The sequence below is a fragment of the Triturus cristatus genome, chromosome 2_2, assembly GCF_964204655.1.
Source record: "Triturus cristatus chromosome 2_2, aTriCri1.1, whole genome shotgun sequence".
Classification (NCBI taxonomy): domain Eukaryota; kingdom Metazoa; phylum Chordata; class Amphibia; order Caudata; family Salamandridae; genus Triturus; species Triturus cristatus.
In genome coordinates this window covers 779954723-779975072 of record NC_140582.1, presented here as the reverse complement: position 1 = coordinate 779975072, position 20350 = coordinate 779954723, and the positions used below count along the sequence as shown (strand labels likewise).

The following is a 20350-nucleotide window of genomic DNA, read 5'->3' as shown; positions in this document are numbered from 1 at the left end:
AGATCGTGCCGTCAGATACTTGCTGCCCATTTCTTGTCCACACACAATCTGAAAAAGTCCTTACACAATTCTTGGCACATTATAAAGGTGAATCACCAAGATTGCGGGATTAAGTCGGAGTTTAAGTTCTTTTCTCTCCAATCGCTATTGCCACGGGGTGCCTTCACATTCCAGATCCAGTCCGATCGCTTTATATCACTCCAGCTGAAGAAAATATGTCCCCTACCCATACAAATCCCTCCCGATTTCACCAAGACATTTCTTTATCCTGTACACAGAAGACAGTCTTGGATAGCTGAAACAGATAACCGTGGGGTCTGTTCTGCAAAAGATAACTTTCCTATAGGGGAGGGGTGGGTGTGGTGGCAAAGGAGAGAGACTGAAACCTTTATCTTCAATGAAAAGCAGACGTTTATGGCTGCTCTCGGTTACTAGAGGGCGCAGACCTGTCAAGATGGGGTTTCTAATTAAGTGCATTTTGTGTTTAGAAACAAAACATGTCATACTTGTTAAAAATAGGAATGTAAGCACGCCAAATGTACCCAGCAGTGCTCAACCCGGCACAGATCAGATGCGCAGTCTACACCCCTTATAGAAGACGTCAAACATGGAGAATGCACTCACATCTCACTAAAGCTGTCCTGGGAACCATAAGAAGGTACCTGGCATGCAAGAATCAACAAACACAAGTCCCCTAAACTATACGGTCAGTACATCTAAAATGAGAAGTCAGACTGTCAATTTAAAGACTTTCGGTGATATAATCGTAGGCTTGAGTAATTGCTCATAGGACACCTCTCAATTGCGCAATACAATCATGCTATGAATTGATAATGGGTGATCTGAAAGAATCTACTTAAGAGTGCTGGTGCAAGAATTCCAAGGACAGCTATAGAACATTCTCAGACAACACTAAACCTCTGTATTCGATTCCAGCTCATTAGGAATATTTTCAGAGTCCTTTGCTGTGTTTTAGGTGCCTTACTAACTAGCTTGCAATATTCATGACTCTAGACCACTGAATAAACACTATCACCAACCATTACATCAATTGAAATAAGGTTTACCACAATGCTACAGAATGGCAAAGAGACAAGCATTGGCACAGAATCTGATACAACAAGCAGGCATGGTCCAAAACAACCTTCTGTGTCTTGTGCACATTATCAAATGAGTCGATATTGTGGCATCTAAAGTTTGGACATGGAGGGACTCTGGATGCAAGGAGGAGGCAGGGTATGCCTTTTTTCTTTTACTTGTGATGGTTGTGTTGGGCTACTGCTATGGGGACTCAGCAGATTGCTGCACTAACAAGCCCCACTGCAGGCGGTGCAAGGCTGATATTGTTAGCCCAGGATATCACTAGGGATCTAAGACCGTGCCAATACAGGTTAATGCAAAGGTAACGTTTCAGTGCTTGTGGCCTAAATTGTGGCACAGTCCCTCATGAAATAACATTTACCAATGAGGTTGCATTGACTGGCGTTCAGTTTCTAAAGCATAGATACTGATGCGAAGTCTGGGCTCACCCGCATAATATACTTATGGAGTACACAGTTTGCTCTAATAATGCCTAAAAGTAAAGATGCAACTGACCAGGAAACCATAACATGCAGAAAAGTTACAAGCAACCGCCCAAATGGTTGTCGAATATCAGGAAAATTCCATAACACAGGAGCAAAAACAAAGTCATAACTCCCATTCTCTGGACTGTGGATGCAGAAGGTTACAGCTGATGAATGTGGTGGTCTTCCCTTGTACACAAAGTAGGAGATGGAAAGGGTCAGGAGAAACTAATGAACTAAATACAACCCAGGATGAAGAGTCGGGGCTTGACAGCAGTGACCCAGGGCAGAAACTGGATGAACACCAGTACAGAGGGCAATTAGGCAGCAGCCTAAAAAGAAGACTGTACACTGTGCCATTCCTCAGCTAATCAGGAAATGTTTGAGAAAAAAATGAAGAAAAGTCTTCGTAACTCTGACAAACTTCATCAGTTAAATGAGGGACAGGGCTTGGAAGTAAAAGGAAGCCCTAGAACCCGTTTTAGTACCTGTGCAATATTGTGAACATGCTCTATGAACGAACCAGACCATATCAGGAGGAGAAATGTGGTTGGTCGGGGAATTCTTAATACGTTGAAAATCCAATTTTCCAAAAACATTGCCAATAAAGCCATAGGTTTTACAAGTATTGCAGTAGAGAACTTGAAGAAACATTCCAAAAACCAAGAGCGTAGTTTTTGTTTCCCCATCAATCCATCCAACCCTGAAAGGAGCGCCGTTTCTGCCACCCTACTGGGGCTTTCCCCCTATGACCTACATGGCCAGGTCAGCCCTGATGCTTACATCTGAAGTCCATCCATGCAAAAAGTATGGCTATTATAAGTACCTCCTCAAATTACTCAAGATGTGTATGTTTGGCCTGTTAAGCTTCTGAAGTTAAGAGAATTTGTCTTTCAAATGTACACAAAACAGTAATTTAGAGAGCTCTGGAGACCACTACGATAATTTAGGAGCAGTACACAAAGTTTTGTTTGAAAAAAGTCTCGCGTTCCCAGGGGAACACCCTCCTTGTACGTGTGAATAAGTTATTAACTTTAAACTATGCAATGTATTACAATATGTTTTGCATAATCATATAGCGGTTTATTTGCACGCCCCTAAAGCCCGATCACACCACACAAGCCTGCCAAAAAAAAGCAAGGGCGCTCACCTGCACAAGGCCTCGATCGCATCTTTATCCAGAAAGTCATGGTCCCTCTTCACGCAGGCGGTGTCGATTGGAAACAGCAGATCTGCAAAAAGAAGAGACAGACTATCAAAAGGCAGCATAGTCCCAGGGGTCAGAGGCTTGAAAAAAAGCAGCTGGCTCAGCATCTGCCGGGGCAGGCAGCCCAGCTCCTTCTTGAAAATGGATTGCATGTCCTCCTACCACCTCGCATACCACAGGGATCTGTCCTTCTCACGAGGGAGGACTCGCACATGCTTTGGATAAAGCTTGCAGGCAAACGGTGCAGAGGTCAGCAGAAAAAAAAAGGAACGCAGAGCTGAAAGGAGACACACACAGCTTCCTTCCAGAACTCGAGCATCTTCCTGGCACAATGGGGGAAAATGAGTGGAATTGTCACCTCTTGAGAACGGCATCTCTAAGACAATGCAGCAGTATAATGGTAGTCAGTGTATTTTTCAGAGGAATGTCTATTAAAAGGTGCAGCAAGTGCAGTTGCATCGGAGCACTGTGGCGTGAGGAGTCCACTTCACCTTAATTCGTAGCTGTGTCTTTACCACCACCCAGGCATTAAGGCCTGTTGCAGTCTTGGTGTGCCACTGCTAGTGCATAGTTCGGTACCAGGAAAAAGAACATAAGCTATCAAAGTTTTGTGCTTAGCTTGTGCAGGGGACAGGGACTGAGACTTTATAGCAGCCTTTGACCTAGAGCACGAGAGAAAGGCAGTAAAGGGAGAAAGAAATAGGCGTACAGGAAAACAGAGACAAAAGGTAAACAGCAGATTTGAAAGGGAACCTACACGAGTGAGATAACAGGCAGAACATATACGATATTGGAGAAAGGAGCAGGAGGTGGACTTGGCAAATCCCTACTCAATTCATTTGTTTTTATTTATCAAATGAATTCTTGGCCTCATCCTACCTCTTTTTTTAACCACACACATGCTTCTAAATCGAGCCACTTTTAAGCCTCAAGCCTAGCCTAGGTTTTGCATAACGTGAACAAGAACGCTTTTTAGGTCTCGGCAAGCGAAGGCTGCGCTTGCGCAGTCTCGCTCGCGAGATTTAACGTTTTTTAGTACGGGGCTTAAACCCGCCCCTCTTCTCCATTGGCTGGCTTCCTAAACGGAGGCCAGCCATTGGAGAAGAGGGGCGTCTGTCCGTTTAAGCCCCGTCTTTTTCGGATTCGGGGGCGTGTTTTTTACTTTCTTTATCTCCTCTGGAATGTAAACATTCCAGCCAATGGGAAGAGGAGAGAAAGAAAAACACGCCCCCCCAATCCGAAAATGCCGCTGCGTTTCTCCGAGGCATTTCTGCTTGACCTCGGAGAAAGGCGGTGGTGTTCATGGCTCTGATGGCGTGATTCTGCAAGCGATTCCACTCGAATCGCAGCTGACTCAGCAATATCCCGTTGTATAGCTTCCATGACTGCCTCTGCCATGGTGCTCTCCGGCGTAGCGATGAGCAGGTCCGTAGCTTTCCCCTAGTTAATCAGCTTCAAAACTGGTCTCCCTACTTGGGGGGGGGGACATCTTTTTCCCCCCTGAGCGCGTTGTCAGCTTGTTTTTTAATTTGTTCCTTGGGCTCTTAGAGTAAGTAAAGCGGGGTCCTGGCTCTGCTCGTCCAATTTCCTATAAATTATCAGACTCGTATACCTCTACCAGAGCCAGTACCTTCCACTGGTACTTATGCGAAAAACGCCGCGCAGCAAACTCACGTAATCCCAGTTGCCAGCCAATGGAAAGGGCTAAACCATAATTCCTCATTCATTTCGTCCGATAGCTCAAAAGGCATGACACCTACCTATCTTTCTCGATGTTCCATTATCTTTGCGGCTAACAACAAGGTTATGAAAAACAAGGTCCAATCTAAATAAAGCCCTTGTTTGTAACATAACGGCAGACGCGGTTTTAGAAAAGTACAGTTCGAGCAACATATAAATAATATTTGTAAAATATCGTCCTTGTTCCTGTTTACAATCATTCAAATGAGTATAGTTAAAATATTGAATTTATATATAGAACTAAAGTTATTCGGGCTTTTTTTAAGGGCGTATCTCTTTCAAGATATTCTGGGAAGCTCTCTTTGCATAAACCTTAGCCTTTCCACTATGTCGTACGTATTAAGACTGAATAGAAACAAAAGAAAGACCGGAAGGTGTACTGGTTAAATGTCGCCGCCATCTTGGGTGAAAGAGACGAGCGCGCGCTAACATTTCTCACTCGTTTAACACATTAAAAAAAAGTAGTTGGCATTTTTCTTTAGAAACAGATTTGCACCTTTGCAATATGTTTTAAATAGGACTGTATAATTGTATGGCTTTAGAAAACGGGATAACCTTATACTTATAAAAATTATCTCCAAAGTACCCCCTTTGTCATCTTTCTCTATTTGTTTTATTTTTTTAAATATATTTGCAGATTTATTTTTCCTTTGCTTTAAGTTGCATTTGCGGGACATTGCTGCTTCGGAAACAAGTTGCCATGCAGCGGAACCCGCGCTAAAGTCCAGTCGGGCTCGCAGGCTGCCATACACAGCAGGAAACTGTCTGTTTGGGCAGGAAGTACGTGCTGGGCCGGCTTCATGCTCGTTCTTTTTGGTATTTAGCGGCGCTGAGGATGGATGTCCAGGTATCGGAATACAGGGCTAGACTGCAGCAGCAGGTGAGCCACCGCCCCTCTCCCATGCTGTGGCTAACTGATCGTGCATGTGAATTGCCTACTACAGTAAAGATTACAGACCCTAAAGCAGGGTCAGCTACATATGGTGTCACATAATCACTGCCAGATACCTTCTATCACTGACACTGTTTATAAACATTCATAAAGTGTATTTTATTTATTTACAATGTTTATTTATAGTGCCTCTTCACCAACTGGTATTGAAGAGATTTACATATGCGTCATTTGTTTATACATTATCATGCAGATCAAACGAAATGTAATCCGTGGAGGGATGGGGGTGGTTTAAAGAGGAGGATGAAGGGGTATAGTGTTTAGGAGTTACCAGAGGATAAATTAGTGTGATACTATCTATCGCTGAAAGGAGTTACACTGTAGCTGTGGGTCAATAATCTCATGTTTGAGAAGGAGAAATCTTGTTTTAGGATCATAGACAATACATAGCTTCTGTTTTTCCCGGAATAAGAGCGCATTTGAGAGTGATTAAGCTATTGACACTGTAAATAACAATGCAGTTTCTTTAAATGTTTTAAAAACAAAAACAAACAAAAATAATGTCATGAGCAATGCCAATAGCTCTAACTTTAACAATGCCGAGACCATTGCATTGTAAATGCTTGTTTCTCCTTGCAAGCATATCTCAACCCTGGCTATCACATGCTAAAGACAGCCCAAGTTCCTCTTTGCTCCTCTCCTAACCCTTGTGCCCCATTCACGCGTGCGGTTACCTGCTCTGGGGTAAGGTCGCCAGATGAGTTGAACACAATACACACCCTCTTTCAGTCCAGCTGGCCACAAGGCAAAGTAATGTAGAACTGAAGAGCAGTGGCTCAAAGTGAGGTGAAGCAGGACCACGATTTCCAGATTGTGTAGGGTCATGGTTCAGGACTGGAACAAGGAGTTCCCAATGACAAGAAATCAGCAAGCAGACTGATAGGGTTGCTTCGGGACTTCCATTTAGTAACCATTCAAGTCTGCAATATTTGTAAGTAATTGGTCATTTATGTACACTGAGTTTGTAGGCACAGTAGTTGACTCACTTGTCTCGGGTTCACAACCAATGTGGCAAATCAAGAGCTTGGGATCCCAATTTGTTTTTGGATCCGTAAGCAGTAAAGCGCCACGTCGATGCGGTCTTCCTAACCTAGGAAAGATCGCTAGGAATTCATTATTAATAAAAAAGGCCAATTAGGTAGTTTGAGAGATTTCCAGAAAAACAACGTTGAAAAACGTGCACATACTACTTCCTTTCTCCTGAAATGCTGGGGGGTGGGGGGGTCGTTGAGAGGCATTTCAGGCCAACACTTCACCTCAGGCACCCTCCTACTTGGCTGAAACCATTGTTTCTTTTTTCCTAAGAGCGGTGACTTAGAAACCGTAAACTTTCGTCCTGTTTCCTTATTATTCATGACTTTACATCTCACACATCTAAAATACCTCATCAAAAATGACAGTATTACCAGATACTCTTTTCACAGAGTTACCATCCACCAAATAGCACTTAGGGAAACTATGTTTACATCTGGTCTGCTTCTTTTTAAATTGATTTGAAAAGCCCAAATGTCTGACTTCACCTATGCTGTACAGACAGGCATAAAACATGTTGAAGGGCAGAACACAAAGTTACAGAAAGGCATGCAGGTGAATACTTTTATCAGCGACATGTTTCCGGCAATCGCATCGCCTTGACGCCTTTCATTAAAACGATTTCTCCTTCCAGGCACGTTTTCAATGAGAGGGCAGACATCTTGAGTGACACTGCTTGAAGAAACTGATAATGAAAATGTCAGACTTAGAACCACCAAGTCAGCTCGCTTTGTCCCGAAGTAGTCGCCAATTGTGGTCATTAGAATGAATGGAATAATACGCTTGTGCGTTGTGCTACAGTATCCCAGAAAAAGGCTACACATTTTACTCAACTACAGCAGAACCAACTATCTCCCGACAGGGTTGGCTGTTGAATCGGTCTTTTCTCAGCGCCAACATTCCACACACAACACTCGGGGTGGAACATGACATCCGTAGTCACCATCCTGCAAGCTTCCTCTTGGCCCCATGACAGACAGCAAGACGACATAATTGAAGGAAATGTCATTCTAAACAATGGTGCAAACACGGTGCAACGTCAAGAGAGATACAATTATAGGCCGCAGCACAAGAGAGACCGCCACAAACAGAGGTGGCCTGCTCAGCAGCGCCCACCTCATTAGGCCCAAACAATAAATGGCCCTCAAAAAAGGTCACACGGTTAGAAAACGGCAACGAAGAAAAAACTACAGACAGTGGACGCCCTTCACCCCCAAACCATCGGGCAGATAGATAACTGGTCACTAGGTGTACCCCCCCCCCCCCCCCCCCACAGGGTAAACCCAGTGCTTCAGGCGTAACATATGCAAGCAAAAACTCAGAAATGTATTGTACTCCACAACCAAGTGTTGGAAAGAGGCAGACACAACCAACAAATAACATTCAGGATGAAATCAAAAGAAATGTTTTAACATTGCTAGCTCTGAAACTGGCAATCTGACTGCAGGTCACCCAAGGAGCCACTACCCCCTTTGATTCTTTCATTCCAATGTGTCTGCCATACCATCCATGTAAGGAAAATGAGCAACACAGGACTAATACTTCTCACGTGCACAGTGCCTTATGCCCCACACCCTCTGGCAAAGCAGACAGCAGCAACCATGGCAAGTTATCACCAAAAAACAACAAAACCACAGCACACACGTTTTAATAGACACGACCTGAAACTGTGGTAAACCTCCACACACCTTAGTCTATGGAAGCAAATACCTCTGGAAGTTGTGTTCTGTTGCTTGCAACCAAAAATCCAATCCATAACAATGGAAATTTAGCAAACTTGTACAACATGCATTATACAGGATTTTTTTTTTTAATGCCGCCAAGTTGACTGTACTTTAAATACGCGCCTACTGGCGATTGTGATTGGCTGCCAGATAAGCACACCATCAACCAATCAGGATTAGACTTTTAGCATTAGTCTTGAAGTCTGCTGCCGAGTCCGCCTTCTAGATCATTCTAATACTAGCTCAACACCGGAAAGCCGGTGATTCTGCTCTCCACAGATTGTAATGCATCTGCACAATTAATGATGAATTGTTTTTTCTTTTTTTATAAAACAATGTTCTTAATCGTGCAGTGTTGCGGGTCTGTAGACAACAGACACTGGAGTTACTAACGCAGTTATGTGCTAGACAGATGGAAAAACACTAGACACCTCATATTCTGCCCGCGTGTCTAATCCACTCAATACCTTTTAATGGATGGAAGTGGGAGTCACTCCCTCGACACCTCCCCACCCGGTCGATGTGCGGAAATAAAGCCACGTCATTCATTCTAATTCAGAATTAATTATAACTATTCTTTATGGCCGGGCCCTCCAAAATGCTATTACATCGTATTTACAAAACATAAGTTTAGAAAAATGAGTCTCTACATTGAGGAAGTTAGAACCGTGTCCGCTTGGGCCAGGAAAACATATTAGACTAGAGACTCTATTTAATATGTGGTGCATCCTAGGACCCCAATCCCCACTGGTCATCCTTGCGCCATGCCCCTCCCCCTTAGTACCGCCTGACGCTGCGCCACACCTCCATTGACACCATACCGCCACCACCCTCCCCCAAATTGGTGTCTTCTGACGCCATATAACCGCCCTCCCATTGGTCACCTTCTGACGCCAATCTTCCCGCTTTTGTTACCCTCTGACGAAATGCTTCCCCTACCAGGACAATGGCTGGAGTTTGTGAACCAAACCTCACAGTCGGCCGTGCTCTCTTTATTCGCCTGGCTGCCTCCGTGCATTTAACTGCAACGTATGCAGCGGGGGAGCTCCTTTTCTAATTTAGTGTCAGTATTGAGCAGTCTCCCGCAGAGGATTGTTTGTCGTTAATGGCGCTCATTTGCCTGCCATCACAGTGCAAATGTGGCTGAAAACACAGCTAACTAAGTCTTCGTTAAAAATGCAACAAGTTCACACCATTTCTTATCAAATTGCAAATGGGTACGCTGCCTGGGGTAGGCTTCAGCAATGTCAGTCTCAGGGCGGGATAGAAAGAGACAGAGGCAAAGTGGTTTAGTGGGCAGGTGGACTCTACACCCAGTTACTGACGCTGGTTTTGAGGGCAGGTGGACACCATACTCAGCCACTGCAACATGGTTTAGTGGGCAGGCCATACTCGGCCACTGCAACATGGTTTAGTGAGCAGGTGGACACCATACTCGGCCACTGCAATGTGGTTTAGTGGGCAGGCCATACTCGGCCACTGCAACATGGTTTAGTGGGAAGGTGGACACCATCCTCGGTCACTGCAACATGGTTTACTGGGAAGGTGGACACCATCCTCGGTCACTGCAACAAGGTTTAGTGAGCAGGTGGACACTGCTCTCAGCCAGTGCAGCATGGTTTAGTGTGCAGGTGGACACCATTCTCGGTCACTGCAACATGGTTTAGTGTGCAGGTGGACACCATTCTCGGTCACTGCAACATGGTTTAGTGGGCAGGTGGACACCATACTCAGCCACTGCAACATGGTTTAGTGAGCAGGTGGACATCATTCTCGGTCACTGCAACATGGTTTGGTGGGCAGGCCATACTCGGCCACTGCAACATGGTTTGGTGGGCAGGCCATACTCTGCCACTGCAACATGGTTTGGTGAGCAGGTGGACACCATACTCGGCCACTGCAACGTGGTTTAGTGGGCAGGCCATACTCGGCCACTGCAACATGGTTTACTGGGAAGGTGGACACCATCCTCGGTCACAGCAACAAGGTTTAGTGAGCAGGTGGACACTGCTCTCAGCCAGTGCAGCATAGTTTAGTGTGCAGGTGGACAGTACTCTCAGTCACTGCAGCATGGTTTAGTGGGCAAGTTGTCATTACATCCAGTCACTCCAGCATGTTTTAAATCAGTAGGTGGACTCTACATCCAGTCGCTTCAAAATAATTCAGTGGTGGATGCTACACTCAGTCAGTACAATATGCTGTAGTGTGCAGGTAGACACTACACTCTGTCACTGCAGTATGGCTTAGCAGACAAGTTAACACTACACTTAATCAGTACAGCATGGTTTATTGGGAAACAGACACTAAGCAAAGTCACTGCAGCATGTTTTAATAGACAGGTGAACAATGCACTCAGTCGCTGCTGCATGGCTTAGTGAGCAGGTGGACATTATGCCCAGTCAGTGCAGCAGGGTTTAACAGGTAGGTGGACACTACGCTCAATCAGTGCAGAATGGTTAGTGGGTAGGTGGCTACTGCGCTCAGTGCAGCATGGATTAGTGGGTAGGTGGCTACTACGCTCAGTGCAGCATGGATTAGTGGGTAGGTGGATACTACGCTCAGTGCAGCATGTGGGTAGGTGGATACTACGCTCAGTGCAGCATGGATTAGTGGGTAGGTGGCTACTACGCTCAGTGCAGCATGGATTAGTGGGTAGGTGGATGCTACACTCAGTGCAGCATGGATTAGTGGGTAGGTGGATGCTATGCTCAGTGCAGCATGGATTAGTGGGTAGGTGGCTACTACGCTCAGTGCAGCATGGATTAGTGGGTAGGTGGCTACTATGCTCAGTGCAGCATGGATTAGTGGGTAGGTGGCTACTATGCTCAGTGCAGCATGGATTAGTGGGTAGGTGGCTACTATGCTCAGTGCAGAATGGATTAGTGGGTAGGTGGCTAATACGCTCAGTGCAGCATGGATTAGTGGGTAGGTGGATACTATGCTCGGTGCAGCATGGATTAGTGGATAGGTGGGTGCTACACTCAGTGCAGCGTGAATTAGTGGGTAGGTGGCTACTACACGCAGTGCAGCATGGATTAGTGGGTAGGTGGGTGCTACACACAGTGCAGCATGGATTAGTGGGTAGGTGGCTGCTACACTCAGTGCAGCATGGATTAGTGGGTAGGTGGCTGCTACACGCAGGGCAGCATGAATTAGTGGGTAGGTGGCTACTACGCTCAGTGCAGCATGGATTAGTGGGTAGGTGGATACTATGCTCAGTGCAGCATGGATTAGTGGGTAGGTGGGTACTACGTTCAGTCAGTCCAGCATGGTTCAATGGGCAAATGGACAATGTACTTAGTGCAGCATAGTTAGAGGGCTGAAGCACTACGCTCAGCTACTGCACTTAGAATGAAAAACACAGCCTAGAAAGGGAACTTAAAACAAACTATCCAACATCAAATAGGCCATTTTTTGTTTGGGTCGAGCCTTTAATGCATTTACATGGAGTGTTAACATGAACTGAATCCAGAGTTGTCATTGTAGCCAGATACAAATGGTGAACATTTCATGAGGAACTTCGTACTGTTCTAGGTCACCATTATCAACCAGAGAAACCACCACAATGCCTTTTGCAAAACAGCGTCCACGCTATTCACAATTTGTCTTTGGACCAGAGAGGTGTCATGGGGCAGGCCCAAGTTGTCAGCTGTGGAGCCATAAGACCTATGTACCAAAACAGTTCACAACTCAACAACACAGATCCTGAGCAAACTGTAGTCCCTTGGCCACATTTCTCCTCCCCACCAAAGCAAAGCGCTTTGAGAACTGTGCTTGATGCCAGAATTAATTGCTATCAATGTACATTTACATTTGAATTTCAAAAAACATTGAAATTAAAAGGGAGTGTAGTCATATTTAATTAAATCAAACACAAGAGGAAATTTAAGTAAAATTAACTTGATAAATTATTAAATATGAAGGGCGAGGGGTAGTGTAGGTGTTTATAGAATTGTTTTTACTTTGCTAATACATGGATGAAGAAGTCAGTCATATTGAACAGGTGCCTGCTAACTACAGATGTGGTTCATTCAGTAACAGAAGGTGTTTGTTCTTAAGAAAGCATAAATATGGGGGACACCAACGCTCACAATATGCAATCACAAGTTCACTGTAGCACTCACAATCAAATTTGTATTTTTCAACAGGAAAATCAAACTCCACACTATGTATGTATGTATGTAGATATATATATATATAAAGCTGGCTTACCTTCATAAAGCTGAGCATACTGAGGAAACCCTGCTGCCCTCAGCCAATCGCACGCCTCCTTGGCCTCGATCTCTAAAAGACAAAGAGGCACCACACAGTGAGTTAGGTGCAGATTAAAGGCTAACAGTAGTGTCTTCATAGCTATGCAGCAACATAACAAGCTTGTAAGAATTCAAAAAATATTTAGGCTCCGTTTGTTGTGAAGGTTTCTTTTCCAGTGTGTTTGGCTAGGTCTCAAAACCAAGACGCTACCTCTCCTTGTTTCTGCACCGACAGCTCCCCATTGGTTTACTGCTGGTCCTTTAAGTGTTTCTTGAGGTGCGTAGCATATTAAAATTGGGTATTGTTAGCAATTGCTTGCAGCAAGGTCCAGGAGGGTGCTAAACTGCGCTACAAGCAATTGCCATGATGGGCTAACCGATACACAGTAACCATAGTTGACACTCAATAAGGGGTGACAAAAATGACAAGACCTCCCCCCATTTTATCACAAACTTCAGATTACACAGGGTTTGTAAACCTGTTATTTTGTTAGTTGTGTTCACCTGACTAAAACATATCTGCATCCAGCTGAAATGCGGCAGTTTTCAGCATTTCAGCTTGTGAATTCTCTCGGGTTGTTTGAACATGTACAGGATTTCCTTTTCTGATACCATTCTGTGTGGTTTTGCAAAATAAACATACATCCACATCCTTGTCAAATTCTCTCTTTGATCCAACATGATGGGTTGCGACCTTAGCTGGCTTCAGTACTCATATGGCAAAACTTTTACAAATGGGATTTATAAAAACATGTGGCAAATATTATGCAGGTATGTATTGCGAGCAAAGCACCACATGGGAAATAATCAAATCCAGGGAGATAAAATAACCCACTTAAAAGCATGGGCAGGAGGAATTCTCCATAGGCGACGAGCATGGGGATTAGCATACTGGCATGGTATGTTGCTGCACATGCATGGAGTACAATATTCCACTGGTAAGGAGCCACACCTGGTGTGCTCCAGTGTGTCTCAAACAATCATGCCTGCACAATGCTCTCAGTTCCCTGCGGATTCCCAAAAGCTTCTTACAGATCCTCTAGGAAACCCCTTGGGGAAAATCCAGTGCTTTTCTTGCATGAGTTGCTGTAGTAAAGGAGTATGTCCTACTACCACAACTACACGACAGTGGAAGCCGACAGCAAACAAGGCAACCAAGCACTTGAACAGTACCCAATCGAATAAACAATGAGACAAATAACTTCTTCCAGGATTTTTGCAATGATTTACAATTACATTTTCCTCCGTCTAATTTACATTTAAATTCCTTCTGTGCTATATAGAATTACGGCCTATTCATGACACTGAAATGGAAAAAACATTGGATATTTAAAGTGGATATAAAGACCCCCTCCTCACACACACAAAGCAACAATAGTAACAGAAAGGCTCAATTGAATTTAACGCCAGTGATGCCAGGGAAGCCTACTTGGACTGCTGCACACTTTTCCTGATGAAGTAACAAGCTGAGTGCATTCAGAAATGCTCGGTGTTTACCCAACCTTGACCACATTCATGCTCTCCAATGGGCCTGAACAAAAAGGCTTCATTAGACACAAGCGACTAGACAAATTTACCACCTACTTGGACCAGATAGCAGGGCCTGCAGTTCACCATTCCTTTCACACTCGAGTGGAAGACAGCTTTGGAGGGTAACTGCGACAGCTATAATCCTGGTGACATTTGGCCCCTGAGCGCTTTCAGCCGTGTGACTTTGGCAGGCACTGTGTAAGGAAGCCCCAGGAAGCATAGCGCATGCAGCTTTAAGCCATGCTAATTAAAAGGGCGTCACAGAAAATACTCTCTATTGCAGAGGAGAAAGATTTCAATTATGAGGGTTTTGTTTTTACATTTGGAGGTAGGGAGCAAATGACTTCTTACATAGAACCGCTATTCTTAGGGGACTATTTTTAAGCGGGTATAACATTTTTAAAAATGTAAGTATATTAAAGCATGTTCGTTTTTATATAATCAATGCTCCCTGTGCACCTGCAAATTAACAAACGAAAATTTGTTTCACCTTAGAGCCCCTTTAAGGTCAGGTAAACACAGCATTGGATCAACTTCCTGTGATGAGTCACTGCTGAAGTCCCTGATCAGCCCCATGTCCCGATAGCACGGAGGTGGAGTAGGTGTATTCTTTACTGGCTTTTTTTGCAATATGAATTTTTCGCAAATTATAGGAAAAAAACAGGCCATATCATTGCTTATCCAGGTGGCAGCGGACAACACAGATGCCACACAGTGTTTTCTACAGTTATCAAGCATTCATTGTAACGGTCATTTTGTGTAGCCCAACTGAAAATAAATTAATGCTCCAACTAGCATCTTGCAAGATAGACATTAATTACGAATCAGCAGCGGTCAAATTACCCACCGGGCTATCTTAGCCTTGGGAAGAGCGCTATAAACGTCTGCGCCCGAGACAGAAGTCTCCCAAGTTTTTATTCGGACAGACACTTCCCCATGTGGGCACTGGTTATATCACCCATACTTGGTGCACTAGGAGGCTTGCTCTGCTTGCATCAAGCACTCATCATGACTTAAGAAATGTAAATAGTCCGTGACCGCTTCAAATACCTTTTGCTCTTTCGAGTTTCAGCTCTAATTTCTGGAGTTCTTTGATTTCTTAGGAGCCAGAAATTGGCTCCAAAGGTAAAAATAACCATGTGGGAGTACATTTCTGACTTATTCTAGCAACTGAACTGGACCAAAGCCAGCAAAGAAAATGAGACAAAACAAAAGACACAACTAAGATATTATAGGCTCCTTGTGAAAGCCCATGAGGCAATGGGTGAAGGAAGATGGGAACGAAAGAAAACAACAAGAATTAATAAAAAGCAAACAAGGATGTGTGCAGCCTATAGATCTTGTCGCTGGGGCCTACTGGCTTTGCCAATGCCTTTGTGCGAAGCTGTACCGCTTCGACAAGATAGTGTGGAACGGCCGAAAATAAAAGACACAATCACACCTTCAGCAGAATTGTAATTTTGTAGGCATGCATGCATGATGACGTGTAACTCAGGGGTGGGGGGGGGGGGGAAGTATATGAGTGAGAAAGCAACACTGAGTGCAGGTGAGACATTGAGTTTGACGGGGAAAAGCAAGTAAAAGCTTGCAAAAAGAGGAAGAGAGCAACATGGTGAGCAGATATTTGGCAGATGAGAAAGGTACACAAGGGAGAGAGTTGGAAATGAAGTGCTTAAGTAAAAAGAAGAAAAAAAAAAAAAGAAAAATCCATAAAAGTGATCACAGGAAGAAATGTATTCAAGGGCAGGACAACCTAGGGCAAGGAAAGACACTGGATAAAAAGCAAGAAAATGAGAAGGACAATAAAGCCAACCAATAGTAAGCAATGGGCGGGCTGTAATCCCTTGAAGAAGTTGTGGAAGCCCAAGTCATTTGCAACAAGACAGCCTGAACTGTCTGGTAGACCTAACCTAAAGATACAGGAGAAATGCCAGCCATAATCGAAGAAAGACAGAGAAGGGACTGAAGCAGCGGATACACTTGAATCCAACTAGTCAATAACACAGCAGCAAACTTTAGCATCTCTTATTGATAATTATTCATCTTAAATCTAGCTTATCCATACTATCACAGAGTCCCGGCACATTAACCAACTTGTCTATTCAGTAACTCCTTGATCAGAATTACAATGCAAACCTTCCTGAAATGGAAAACTGAACACCACCATAAAACACAGAAGACTAGCAAAAGCAGCAGGCCAGATGCTACAGGGGAATCCACATATGCTTATTTTGCCCTGCTTTTTAAGTCTGTCTTAGTTCTTGTAGCTGATCCAAGACTAAGAAATACATTTCTTTCCAGAAAAACACTCCCCTTTCAGGGTTTCTCTGGCGGTGCTTGAAGGCAGAACTGAGTACTGTTGAAAGATATTCCATGAGATCAAGCCAAGGTATTGGTCAGAAACTCTTTAAAAGATTCGCTAGAGCTTACTCAAAGGGCGGATGAATGCTCAAAGTGCATTCTTGGAAGGGATGCCCGGTGCACTGAATGATTTGCCCACCAGATACACTAGCGTACATGCTGTGACACAATTTGCAATGGTATCAAGTGGTGGCTGCAACACTGCTCCATCAGAAGGCATCATCTGTGTACAAAGACCGAAGACCACGCTGAAGGATTATAAGTGAAGTTTAAGTCTGCTTTAATATTGAAGAATAAAACGGGTGGCCGGCTTCACAATAACGTACTACTTGCCATCAATACATGCTTTTATAAAAAAACATTTAACTTGATGGCAAAGATCTACCCTTTTTTCCTCCTGCATAGCCAAACTGCTTTACCATTTTACCTGTATCACAAAAATATCAAACAAACATTCTTGCTGAATTCCATTTCCTCCAAATTTTAATGAACGTTCAATCACACGACGAGAGAGGGCATTCATGACGCTTTGAAGCTAGTGCATTGGAAAAGATTTCTAAAGAACACAGGAAGAATCAAATAATAAATAAGCTTAAAGGAAAAAAACGTTGCATAATTATTCTTTTTTTTTAAATCTTATTTCCTGATCTCTCAATCCACCGATTGGCCTTAAAAAATGTGTTTTCCGGATTTGTGGAAAATCAATAACTACGGGTCCATGTGTTAGTCAATGCTCAAGAACAACATATAAGGGCTCGGCAGAATTGGCAGTTCAGACAGAACGTAACTCTAAGTTGGCGTAGGAATAGTGCAGTTGTCAAGGATGCCTATTGCAATATATTTTGGGTGTGCCCATTTCAACCACTGGCTTTTTGGACCATTGCGTTTTAGCCATTGGCTTGAGGCTTTGTCAATCACCCCTTGCCTCAGCCCAGTGAGTTATTTCGCTCACCTCAACACCTTGAACATTTGTCTAAGCAGCGCATTCAGTTGCCCCCCTCATGCTTTCATTACAACTCTTCTACAAGTCAGCGATCAACATGGATATTGGAATCTTACATTTGCCAAACACTAATGTGCGAATGAAGTGTCTGCATAGGTTAGCATGTTAAACTTGCAACTACTGACTTTCAAATTACTGGTTTACTGGAACAAACCTACCAGGCACGAGACGGGACTACACTCCCACAGCAATATAGCCACTACTGCCCCTCTGTTCACTTCACATCGCTCACCGTAGACTTAAGGCATCACTTCCTGCAGGGCACTCCCATCTTAGATCACGACTAGTTTAGAATGATCGCGCGGTGCCATGGCTAGACTGCGCAACCACATAATGGTGTGCTGAGGCTGCACATTATGCCTTACTGAACTATCACACATACATAATGAGATCCTGGACCATGTTCAACTGAAGGGAGGGCAACGATTGTTACAGTTTCTCTCCCTGGGAGGCCTCTCACAGATGTTTAGCTTTGCTTCCTCTGTTGCGACTGGTGTAGGGTGGCTGATGTAATGGTACAGTCGCCAAAGTACAAGCAACCACTTATAAATGCCCTGTCTTCCGATAGAACTGTGGTGTAGGCAAAGTGTTTTTGCACTCACAGGTCTCTTTATGAACCAGACCTCTATGTGATACTATCATGACCATGCGAAAAGAGCATGGATGTAATCGAGAAAACAAATGTAGCTAGTAAGGGAGGGTAACCCGGTAAGGTTTTCGCTGCATCTGCCTCCATCTTATGCAGAACCAATGCGGGAGCCCGTTTAAAAGGAGGTTAGTTAGCGTGACAAATGTTTATAGTCTCTGCCAGGGCAGTCTGAAGTGAGGCCAGGACTATGCATGGCCAGGTGTGAAATGTTGTGTAACTACGCACTATTGTTTACAAAACACTAGCACATTCTGGCCGGCTCCAGCCAGCCCTGAGCCCCAGCGGCTGGCAGGCAGACAGCCCCAAAAACCGAAGTGTTTCAAAATATCGCGACTCCTCGTTGTTGTAACGGCAATGAAGAGAGTATGGCGATTTTCAAAATGTAGAGTAAACAGCATTTCGCCGATTGCCTCCTGGGGAGGACCTTTAAACAAACAGCAGGCCAACGGTGCAAGATTGAAACGTGAGGCTTTATGGGAAACGGGGCTGTCTGTCTACTTCACAAGGCCAGGCCCCTAAATTAAGTTTAAGACGGGTTCTTTGTGCACATCACTGGGAACAATTAAGCTGCACTGCTGCATTTCCTGGGATGTTAACTCTACCTTCAGCAAGGAAAAAAAAAAGCAACCAGGAAAAAGCCTTTCAAACATGGATGCATGAAAGGGGAGGATATGCAGAGCGCCGGGGAGCCGGCTACAGGAAGGGGCCGGCTACAGGAAGGGGCTCGTACCGGAGCAGAGACGGGGACTAGTGTGAGCTATACAAGTGCTAATGAACATCATCATCAACAAATAGTTCACAATTTACACTAGGATTTCCAGTGTCGAAGACACTGTACATAACCAGGACACTCCTGAGAGTGGAACTGAACGAATAAAATGGGCTGACTATATTGTGTACACTGAAAGCCAGGTCTCTCCAACTGCATAAAATTATTAAACGTATAAAAAACCCACATACAAATAAACAAACTCCCGAGGGATTCATGCGCTTTAGTGACAGACCAATGGTTTTGATTGCAGCATCTTTATCAGGATTAATAGCCGAGCCAACCCTGCCTATTAATTACCACCAGGCCTGCAAGTTATCCAGATCATCTCAGGGGGGAAACCCCGGTCTCCTCCATTCGGGTGGCACATTTAGTTACAAAACCGATCTGCAGAGAATACTTTGAACAAAAGATATAAAAATAGGTGAACCAGACTAACTAGCTCAGCATCAGGAGGGGCCCCACCGACGGAGACCAATGAACAGGCGAAAAACACTTCACCGCTTTATTACAAGCGGGCTGCGCTCAGCCCCGTCTCATCTGCCCAATGATCTCCACTTCGGTGACTTTACTCACCCAAAAATACGTGGTACTAGTTAAAATGTATTCGAATTCCTCGAAAACCATCAATTACTGCCAGACCTTCAAGCCCCACAACTTTTACAGCCGACAGACAAAAGATGACGCCTTTCTATAGTGCAAGGTATACAGAGACAGGCATCCTGGCTCCGCACTAAAGAGGCGCTGAAGAGAGTGACAGTTGTCGCGCCTAGCAGATGGGTCCTCGTCTGAGCTTCTACCACATGTGGTCATGGGCTCGTAAGTAACCAGGGTTGCGAGGCGCCTTGCTTCTCCAGACTCCACAGGATAGGCGCCCTCAAACAGCTGCGGGCACCTTCACTCGTGCCACATATCACCAGGCCCAGAGGCTCCTTCCTAGCTACTCCAGAGTCAAAAACATGGCCGCCCTCAGTCTGAGTCAGAGTCTGAACAACGTCACTGCCGCTTGGCGCCAGAGGCTCCTTGCTTTGCTTGACTCCAAAACACGGCCGCTCTCAAGCAGTTGCCACGAGTCTGAACAACAACGTCACTGCTTAAACAAACAAAAATGGAAGGTGCACCAGTCATGCTTGGTGGTGATTGACCTTATATACAAGTACCCTATATCGTATTATTCACAGCGATTCCTTATTTACGGATCGCTTTGTTCGTGCTCCTTTTATTTATTATATGCTGGTATCCGTACGCTATATGCTCGTCGTCGACCATATTAATAGGTCAGATACCTTGGAAAAGAAATATTTTGGACTCTAAACTAGATTATGGCGCTATCCACAGCGGCTTCAACTTAGATGTTTGTCCGCCCCTGTTCATTGTACTACCCTGTCGTTTACCAGCAATGGGAGCAGTATTTTACTTATAGTGTGTGGTCTTTTTTCTAACATGCTGTCGATGTGGTACAATTAGTACCCGTTCGTTGTTGCACTACAATATATATAGCCGTGCACTTCCCCATGGCGATTTCTCATAATTAAATCGCCGTGATTGTTTATAGATACGCTTCC

At 44.4% G+C, this 20350-nt stretch overlaps 1 protein-coding gene across 4 annotated transcripts in view; it reads right to left on the bottom strand.

The window, feature by feature from the left end:
- The window catches only part of DLC1 (DLC1 Rho GTPase activating protein), a 1452292-nt gene that overhangs the window by 28394 nt on the left and 1403548 nt on the right, over window positions 1–20350 (bottom strand). For all 4 annotated transcript variants that reach the window (XM_085642035.1, XM_085642036.1, XM_085642037.1 and 1 more), the window contains 2 exons: window positions 12433–12504; window positions 2716–2797 (listed from right to left, as the gene is read on the bottom strand). In XM_085642035.1, the coding sequence (XP_085498161.1) occupies window positions 2716–2797; window positions 12433–12504 (154 nt within the window). The remainder of the gene's footprint in view (window positions 1–2715; window positions 2798–12432; window positions 12505–20350) is intronic.